The 10625-nt window shown below is 42.3% G+C and overlaps 1 protein-coding gene across 1 annotated transcript in view; it reads right to left on the bottom strand.

Annotated features, from left to right (window-relative positions):
- The window catches only part of abca4b (ATP-binding cassette, sub-family A (ABC1), member 4b), a gene marked incomplete at both ends in the record, with an annotated part of 98007 nt that overhangs the window by 1541 nt on the left and 85841 nt on the right, over positions 1-10625 (bottom strand). Inside the window, 7 exons of the mRNA XM_083782637.1 lie at positions 1441-1561; positions 2315-2564; positions 2884-2976; positions 4689-4792; positions 5554-5688; positions 7371-7512; positions 8027-8133. Of these exons, the coding sequence (XP_083638763.1) occupies positions 1441-1561; positions 2315-2564; positions 2884-2976; positions 4689-4792; positions 5554-5688; positions 7371-7512; positions 8027-8133 (952 nt within the window). The remainder of the gene's footprint in view (positions 1-1440; positions 1562-2314; positions 2565-2883; positions 2977-4688; positions 4793-5553; positions 5689-7370; positions 7513-8026; positions 8134-10625) is intronic.

The following is a 10625-nucleotide window of genomic DNA, read 5'->3' as shown; positions in this document are numbered from 1 at the left end:
TAGGCATGCACAGTTTCACTGCAATCACATGCTGCGTTGAGAAGTTGTGGCGGTTTGTACAAAATGGGCTACTCCTGAAAACTTTAGAAGCCAATCGTAGCCTATCAGGATGGATAATTATGAGAAATCAAACAAATCACATGATCACATGACTATGGAGAGTATGTGTACCGATTTGCGTGAAAAGGAGTAATATTAGAAAATGTGTTTTACATGTCGGCCTCTTGGTGGCGCTATAAAGAGCAGATGTGAAAAATTCCAGGCAAAGGTTTTTCCTTGGCCTCTAGGGAGTGTGCATACAAGGTTTTACACAGATCCGTGCAGTTATAGGTAAAAACACAAATCGGCCAGTTATAGCGCCACCATGAGGCTGAGTTGAAAATATTCAAGTGGCATTTCTTCCTCGGCCTAGTGGTATTGTGCGTGCAAAATTTCACGGAAATCACACGATGTGTTCATGATTTGCAGCATTTTGTTTGAAACGGAGCACTCCTGCGAACTTTGGAAGCCAATCTTAGCCAATCAGGATGGAGTCTGAAAAATCTGAAAGACATGTTTCGTTGAATGGCTCTAGAGAGACTGTGTACCAATTTGCGTGATGTTTGGACAAAATCTGTAGGTGTACTGTCAAAACATTTGTTTTGCACAAAGCGGCCTCCTGGTGGCGCTATAACAGGCCAATGTGAAAACATTGGGGCAGAGGTTCAGCTCTGGCATTTAGGGAGTGTGTGTGCAGAGTATGGTCGATCAAGTCAACGGTGCCAGAGATTAGCTGTTCACAGACGGACGGACGGACACACGGACGGACGGGCGGAGTGCAAAACATACTCTCTCCCCATGCCTTCGGCCTGGTGGAGACAACTCAAGCAATGGTGACAATATAATACTGGAGTGGAAAGAGAAAGAAATGGACAGTGACTCATATCTCAGCTCAAATGTGAAGCTTCATTCACAGAGGTTGTGTACATCTGAAGTTGTGTGTGTAGATTTTTAAAAGAGGACTCCTCCTAAAGTGCTTCCATAGTCCCGTAGACAGACATCTCTCTGTTATCCACCCAAATCTAGGTGTGAATTACAAACAATGAATCCCTCAATAGAGCAACGTGGAATGTTAATATTCTATTACACTATCCTTTTTGCTGTAGGTCCTCTGTGCTGTAAAAAACAAAACAAACGCAGCACAAACATACAAAAATAATATAACCTGCCAAAGTACTCTTGTCGTGGCTGATTTAGTTTTTGTTCCATTTTTTCAGAAACACAATAACAGAAATGTACCCTTTGGCAGAGACCCAGCCAGCCTCATTTTCTTGTCCCGGTGTGTGTATGAGAAAGTAAAAATTGCTGTTTTCACCGTGTTTCCTGCCCTGCATGCTAAACACCATTACATTTGCAACGTTATAGGCGTCAAGCGTTTTCAGGTCCATTATTTCTTTTCACTTTTTCCTTTCGACCCGACCGGTGATATCTTCTTTATTTCTCGTCGCCCGCCAGCTCCCCGCCGATGCAATGTCATTTCCTCCTCTTCTCCTGCCTGCTGTTTGGCAAAGTTCACAAATACCTGTGATAATAGAACACACATTTACTGACAAGGTAACCACAGAATCCTAGCTTCCCTATTCTGGCAATGTCATAATAGGTGAAACTTTTGTCAAAAAGAGTAACATTCAACGGAAATAGAACATGTGATGGAAATTGCTGCTATTTTCTTTATTTGACATACAAGTGCGTTTAAGATGACTGTTTAACACAGTGGTTTCACACATGGCCCTATTTTCACTTCCTTACCCCTTATCCCTAAACGTTTAAGCCTTTTTTACTATTTTGAAAAACATTTTTAAATTGTTCAACTAGCTGATCCACATCAACACATTGTGAGCTTGTAGATTGGCTATTTGAACTATTAAAAAAAAGAAATCAAAATATATTTAAAAAAAAAATCACACTTGTGTCAAGTGAGGGCGCTTATCATACATCATCTCATTCTCAACCAATGTCTCATCTCCGACCCAATGTCTTCAATGTCTGTGTTTACACACTTGGTCTGTGAAACAGAGCCCTACTGCCCATACTGCTATGCCCTATAATGCAGTACCTGGTCTAACGTGGTCTGTGAAACAGAGTTGTCTACTGTCCTACTGCTATGCCCTATAATACAGTACCTGGTCTAACATGGTCTGTGAAACAGAGTAGTCTACTGTCCTACTGCCCATACTGCTATGCCCTATAATACAGTACCTGGTCTAAGGTGGTCTGTGAAACAGAGTAGTCTACTGTCCTACTGTCCATACTGCTATGCCCTATAATACAGTACCTGGTCTAACGTGGTCTGTGAAACAGAGTAGTCTTCAATGTTGAGCCTGTCCTTGTTGGCCACCACCAGCTGGAAGATCCTGGCGAGGGAGGAGGAGGCGATCTCGTACTGCAAGGTGTTGTAGTGCTTCTCTCTCTGCACGGAGCCGGGGAAGCTGCTCTCCATGAAGCTCTCGGCGGGGCCCAGGTCTGGCGGGGTCCCGGCCCTGGCCGTCTTGATCTTCATGGTCACCACGTAGCCTTCGCCAAATCTGGACGAACGGAGAAGAGAGGTAGAGGAGCGGTGAGATCTGTAATCTCATCTCCCCCAAAGCAGCTTTTTTCCCGCTTCTAAAATTGTTGTAATAAGCAAACTGTGAAAAGTGCTGTGCTGAGCAACTCTTTGGCAACTCAGATGAGAAGAACTGGTACTTATCTTGCAAAAAGCTAAACCAAAAGTGTCATTGAAAAAGTATACTTAACCTATTTAGACCTGAGCCCGATTTTGAAAAGTCCTTCTAAAATAATTTTTGTACATTTTATGAAAGACAACCTAAAACCTGAGGTACAAAAAAGTTAAAAAGATCATACTTGTATTTGAGATGCTGGATGGTGCCCAGACACTTGAAGGTTCCATTGACCATGATGGCCAGACGTGTGCAAAGGGCCTCACACTCCTCCATGCTGGTGGAAAAGAAAAACAATAAGTTACGGCATGCTATTTCATATGAGCAGAGCTCTAAGGGTGAGAAGAGTAATCACACAATCTCCAATGAATCACCTCATTCAATGGGAAGTTGGAGTAATGGGGCTAAGGTTTATTAACCCAGAGGGGACATTTATCCTGGGCACAGTGCTACAGTCTGCTGCTTCAGAAAAACATCACAAAGCGTTTGCTGCGTTTCTCACAATGCTAGACAGTTGCTTCACATAAAAATATCTTACAAAATAAAAGAGACATTTGACTACTGGTCATTTAACATTGACAACATGAAGTCATACAAGATAAACTGTGATAAAAAGTGCCATTCTTGTTTATTTCACGTTGTTCTATTGCACAAAATATTTAGCATTAGATTTCCGAAGCTTGATGGAGGCTGGAACAAACTATAGCTTTAGGCAGCCTGTACATGTATGGTGAAAGATTGACTATTTCACTATAATAAGAGCAAATGTTTTCTCTCTGCTTCACTGTCTCTGTCGGTCTCTCTTGGTTTCTCTCTGTCAATAGACTTGATCCCTGGTTCTCTGCTCTACATGTGAAGTGTGATTCTATATCTTCTCGTGACTTGGCACTATACACTATAAAAGTGAGTAATTTGTATTTTGTACTAGGACAGCAACTATCGATTATCTTCTTAGTAATAATAATTTTTATAACTTTTTCAACAAACAAGCATTTTTTTTTTATAACACTTCGCATTGCGAGGCTTTGTGAGCTTGTAGGTTTGCTATTTTATCGATAAAAATAATTTGAAAGAAAAAAGTGACATTTAAAATGTTTCTCCCCAAACTTTTAAAATCAATATCGATTATGTGATGTGAGCACCACGGCCCACCCATCCTGAATGTTTTAGTACCTGTGTGACGTCAGAACCACGGCCCACCCATCCTGAATGTTTTAGTACCTGTGTGATGTCAGAACCACGGCCCACCCATCCTGAATGTTTTAGTACCTGTGTGACGTCAGAACCACGGCCCTCCCATCCTGAATGTTTTAGTACCTGTGTGACGTCAGAACCACGGCCCACCCATCCTGAATGTTTTAGTACCTGTGTGACGTCAGAACCACGGCCCACCCATCCTGAATGTTTTAGTACCTGTGTGACGTCAGAACCACGGCCCTCCCATCCTGAATGTTTTAGTACCTGTGTGACGTCAGAACCACGGCCCACCCATCCTGAATGTTTTAGTACCTGTGTGACGTCAGAACCACGGCCCACCCATCCTGAATGTTTTAGTACCTGTGTGATGTCAGAACCACGGCCCTCCCATCCTGAATGTTTTAGTACCTGTGTGATGTCAGAACCACGGCCCACCCATCCTGAATGTTTTAGTACCTGTGTGATGTCAGAACCACGGCCCTCCCATCCTGAATGTTTTAGTACCTGTGTGACGTCAGAACCACGGCCCACCCATCCTGAATGTTTTAGTACCTGTGTGACGTCAGAACCACGGCCCACCCATCCTGAATGTTTTAGTACCTGTGTGACGTCAGAACCACGGCCCTCCCATCCTGAATGTTTTAGTACCTGTGTGACGTCAGAACCACGGCCCACCCATCCTGAATGTTTTAGTACCTGTGTGACGTCAGAACCACGGCCCACCCATCCTGAATGTTTTAGTACCTGTGTGATGTCAGAACCACGGCCCTCCCATCCTGAATGTTTTAGTACCTGTGTGATGTCAGAACCACGGCCCTCCCATCCTGAATGACACTCATGATGGCGTTCCATAGGAAGCGTCGAGAGTGAGGGTCCATCCCCGTCGTAGGCTCATCCTGCATAGACACACAAACGAGCACGCCGTTGCAGGCGGGTGAAAACCGCACGTCGTTGCTGTCGGCCACAATGTCACCGTTCTGTCTGTATACACTACTTTACCTACTTGATAATACTACAGCATCACACACAAGTAGCAGATCTGCAAGCTCTAAACGCTGCGTGATGCGCTTTTTGAGCAGTGGCACACCGTCTCCTATGCACAGCTATGTGTGTCCATACAGTATGTATGTGCTTTTTTGTGCGTTACACGCAGAGGTCGAACATTCTATTAAGTCAACGACTGTGCTTGACTCCAAAGCCACCGCTCACTTCACATTGGTGTGATTTCTCTCTTTATATGAAAAGTTTTATATAAGACGACAGAGACTATAATTATGTCCAAATTCATTCCTTTTTTCAATTATTTTAAAATAGTGAAAATAGATGATCTACAAGCTCACATAGATCTGCTGATGAAAGTGAATGACCAGAGAGGGATATCAACAGAATGATGATCACATGAAACCCCCCTGCAAATCCAACCTTGCATGTAACATAATATGGGCAATATTCAGGGCACGGTGCCAGTCGGTGCCAGTCGGTGCCATCTCCTGCCACTGCCAGTAAATAAAGCATTTGAAGCAGGGCTAGACTGCACCCATATGGCTCACCATATGGACCCGTAGACCATTTCATTGACAAATCCCTGCACAAAACCCAACAGCCCAAACAATGGGGCTCCGTCCAGGAAAAGGACTGTCGCCATTGGCCAACTCACCAGCAGCACCAGCACCGGGCACCCAATCATGGCGATGGCTGTGGAGAGTTTGCGCTTGTTGCCTCCACTGTAGGTCCCCGCACAGCGGCCGGCGTACTCTGAGAGGCCTAGCTTCTGGATGCCCCACTCTGCCACCTAGAGCGGACAGGACAATGAATTATAGAAATAGACCAACTTCTTCATGTCGAGGACCCCCAAATTGATATATGCACGACGTCAACACTGTACATCTGAAAATATCTTTTTGCCATGGACCCCCAGAAGAGAAGATTTACGTTTAAAAAAAATCCAATTTCCCCAATATGTGGCAAACGTCTCTTTCAGCCTTGAGGAGAATGTATCAATATTTCATATATTATTTCCATCCGTTCATCAGCACTCTTCCATAGTCTTGTCAGAGTTTAAGACAAGCTTATGACTAAAATGTAATAGAGCAATTTGCAATGCATCAAAAGCAGCCTGCAGGCTTGCTTGCAGTGGCCAATGCATGAGTGCGTGGGGTCAACAGTTCAATACTGTACAAAACTGTGTTGTTCGCATAGTAATGCAGGGAGGAGAGTGAAATATTCATGGTTGAAAGCAAAACAAAATCTCATGACTGAAAATATTGTATGGCCAAGTCCTAATGTGCAATTTGTGAAACCAGCTGAACCAATCAACCTAATCTTGCTAGTTTGCCCACTTCAAATGCTCCAATCTTAAAATAATAACCGAAAATAGCAACCTATCTACAAGCTTGTAGATAGGTTGCTATTTCAGTTGCACAACATGCTTACATGGAATCCAAATGACCAAAATGGTAATTTGGATGTAATTTGTGCTCACTTGCATAGACCTGGCGAATTTAGCGTGGTGAAAGGGCAACAGTGTTCCGGGGGTGTGGGTGCTTCGGGCGATAATGTTTGTAGTAAACAAATGCATTGGCGGCGTGAGTGTGGAAGGGAGGCATTTTTGGTGGCAGTGCCAGTGCCAGTGTTTGGCGGGTGGTGTCGAGTTTTGGCGTTCGGCGCGATAGGAGGAGATAGGTCCCGAACACTGCGAAGGTAAGTGTGTGACGTCACTGCCGTGTGAGTGTGTGTGTGGGTGTAGTGTGTAAGATGGTGTTGTGGGTGTTGCAATAGCGATGTAGCTGTTGTGGCTTTGGGTTTCTTGCCATGTGTTGGGTACAACTTCTCCAATATAGAATAGATTGTATTCATCCAGGAAGGTTCTGCTCCTCCTTGTGGATAGGGGGAGGGCTGTCTTACTAGGACAACATGTAGTGCAGGAAGTAAGTGAGCCCAGTGTCCATGACATCAGAGACACTGGGCTCACTGCTAAAATCTAAAATATCTAAAACCATATATTACACACATAAAGACTCCCAGGAAAGTGTTCTATATCTTCTAAACGTCATTAACATATATTTTTTTGCAAAAAGGGTGAAGTCCCTTTAATAGAAATATTATATAATAATATACAAAATATACAAATGATAGTGCTGTCATACATGAAGCTATCTATGAAAAGGTTTAATCTACAACACTTAATTTTAAACAATATGTAGTAGTGGGTCCCTGCTTCATCTCTTTCAGCAAAGGGGTCCTTGGCTTGAAACATGTTGAAGACCCCTGGTTTAGAGACTGACATGACTCTATTCTGAGGGAACAAAGTGGAATTGAAACTTTTCAAATGGCAATGGGCAGACCTCCCCGTTGAATTGAAGTTGGTGTTGTTCATGCAGTCTGAAAGGTCATTGGTCAAACAGGATAAATTATACTTTTGACGCTAGTTTAATTCCTGGCAAAAGGATGAAATCAGAGATATACGGTACTCACTCTGGCGATCTCTGACTCAGGCACTCCTCTGAGACGTGCGTACAGGTACAGATGCTCGCGGCCAGTCAGGAGCTCGTCGATGGCGTCAAACTGAGGGCAGTACCCCATGTTCTGGTGCACGTCCAGAATCTCGTCCAGAATACTGGGAGACAAACAATTTAATGAACTTACTCTAATACTGGAGGTCCAGGCTCCAGCGCCGGTAACCATTTCTATAAACTCTGAACTCTGAGTTTGAGGTCACACAATCTCATTGGCTAAATGATCCCAGATCCTCGTGTAACCTCAGAATCAGCTTTATTGCCACATCACAGGTTTACATGTGTCAAACAGTGGGTGAAATTTGCTTTGGTGCAATGAAGCTCTATTATTTCAATGGAGCATGAAACAAAATTTCTTTCTGATGTAATATTTGACAATTTGGCCAATTTGTAATTAAAATGTAGGACGTCTGTGGACGTATTTTTTGTGATTTTTATAATTTTTTTAAAGAAATGACAAAAATAACATTGGGCACTCTGGGTCACTATTTTGAAAGTGTTGTGTGGGCAATGTGTTAAGCTAATCATCTGGGGACCCCCCCACCCCCCCAAAAAAAAAGAATTTGTGGGTCACGAAAACTAAAAACTAAAAAGCTCCATGATGTTTTTTCTTACCTGTACCCAGCCACAGTAGCCTCCCCAGAGCTGACATCTGTATCCCCAGTGAGCATTTTAAAGGTAGTGGTCTTCCCAGCTCCGTTCACTCCCAGCAGACCAAAGCACTGGTGTTTAAAAAGAACATAAAAGAACACATTGATCTATCTATAAATGCAGGGGTAAACGTTTTTGGCTGGGGACCCCCGGAAATGCTTTGGCCATGTCTCGCCATGTGAACTCCATATAAAGGTACACAAAGAGACACCTACAGAAATCTCCATATATGGGCATAAAAGGGACACAGACAGATTGGTGGAATGGGTACTCTGACACGGGTACAACGGGTATTGCATAGCCGGGTGGGGCATGGATCCAGTGTTGTTTTCGTCGACCTACCTTTTTCCACTGACGAAAACTAAATGGAAACTACATGAAAACTAAGCTATAGGGACTAAAACTAAGACTAAATATACTGACGATTTCGTCAACAAATAAAAACTAGACTAAAATGTTAGGAAGGGACTATAGTGGACAATAGATCCATTATAAGTCATTTTACACTGCATTTTACACTGCATGCTGAAAATAGCAGATCTACAAGCCCACAACAGCAAGTGAAAAAAACTGTCATTACGACGGCATCAAGGCCCGCCAAAATACATTTTGTTTGACTAAATCAACTGTAGATTTAGTCGACTAAATCTTATGATATTTAGGGTGCCATTTTGAAGATCCGTTTTACAATGGGGTAATACATAAATTGGCCTCGCTCTGCGCACAATCGTATTATGAAAGGCATATCGGCCCGTGTTGAACGCACACACATATGGCGTTCCTGAATATTTTAGCATTGTGGGAGTGTCCATATGTTAATTATTTTCGCTTTGCGCAATTTGCTATTAAGCCCCTTGACTTAAAAACACTCAGCGCATAACGATTAGACGTGGGTCTGACCACCTCATAAACGCGAAAAGCACTGTTTGATTTTACACTTGAGCGGCTCTGGGAGGCTGCTGGAGTGTTGCCAAGTCTGTTTATTATAAGCGGCTTCTTTTTCTGTAAAGTTGCTTGTAAATATTGGTAGTTGTAGCCTACTAGTTGTGGTTGCTTTTCTTGTTTCTAAAGTGGTTATTTGGGCTTTTCTCCTAATGTTGTTTAAACCAGTGATCCTCACACAGCACATTCCCATGTCAAGGATCCCCAGATGAATGCATTTGCCCAACTAAGGACGGCTAATCCAAAAATTAAATTAAGAATTTCCAAGATTACTTTTGAAAATAGCAGATCTATACCAGCTCACAATGCATCACATTCATTAAAACTATTAACTCTGACTGCAGGGGGATATATATATAATGATCATTATAACAATGTGCAAGAACATATTTAAAAAGAAGGAAGAACTTTATATTTGTGGACAATCAAAATATGTTTTTTTATTTTAATGTGGTGTCATTAAAATGTATCTGGATATGGCAGACTCACTATCTAGAAAATAAAAACATGGCACTTCATTTAAAATGGGTTACAGACCCCTGTTATATGCGCTTATTTTTATAGACCTATTTACTTGTTTCTATGAGACATGGCAACAGCCTCTTTTTGCGTCTTTTTTTTGTAAAATGTTGAGATTAGAAACGGCATAATTCTTTCATTTCTCAACCTTAAAAATAAATAAAAACATCTCCATAATCCGTGGGAAGTTTGCTTTCATATGCTGTATCACACCCGATTCAAGTCTTCTTCAATAAAATGCTAAGAGCGAAGACCATATACCATCGAGGCCACAGGCACAGCATTAAGCAGCAGCATTCAACTCATTCCTTCATCATGACTTGAATGAAATAAAATATAATAAACGTTATTTTACTGGTGTTTTTCAATAGAAACAAATTATTTTGAGGCATAAAGGTGACAGCATGCAGTGCAATAGGAATAATTAACCCAAATGTGACCAAGTCATGTCATGTCTTCTATGGTGCCAGCCTGAAGAAATGAAATACCACGATCCCCAAAGTGCGCATTCCGTATTCCGTATCAGCTGACTGGCAAAGAGAATAGTACGGACATGTTGAATGGGTACGTCTCAAACACTCCTTAAACACACCCATGACTAATTCAAGGCCGTTTTGCGCAATCCACGGGGTGTCGAAAGCGCTTCTTAACATGCCCAAAATTGCAATATGACATACCACACGCCCCCAGCTCATAAAACTGTAATATGATTAGTAATATTATTTGAACTGCTTAATGGAGCCCTTACTCTACTAAAAATAGACTAACACTATAACCTTCCAGGTGACAAACTAAATGAAAACTATTCGAGACTAAAACTAAAATAAAATTGCTGCCAAAAACAACACTGCATGCATGGATCTTCAACTTCCATCGTTACCGACTTGGTGCTCTACAGCCGGTCTAGTTAGAGGTAATACACGATTTTGTATGTACACAGCGTTCCGCATTAACAGCCAGCATGTCACCGAAGGGCATAAGTGGCTTATACGGGTCATTAGCATCACCAATATTCCAGTATGCATAATTAGATGAATGTGGTGAAGAGCTAATGCAGATGCAGAGAACATGAAATTGTGCAGTAGCCTTGCCTAATGGCACT

This window comes from Protomyctophum parallelum (assembly GCF_964188405.1).
Source record: "Protomyctophum parallelum genome assembly, chromosome: 14".
In the NCBI taxonomy this organism is placed as follows: Eukaryota; Metazoa; Chordata; class Actinopteri; order Myctophiformes; family Myctophidae; genus Protomyctophum; species Protomyctophum parallelum.
Note: the sequence above shows the minus strand (reverse complement) of the source record. Positions and strands in the feature narration are given on the sequence as shown.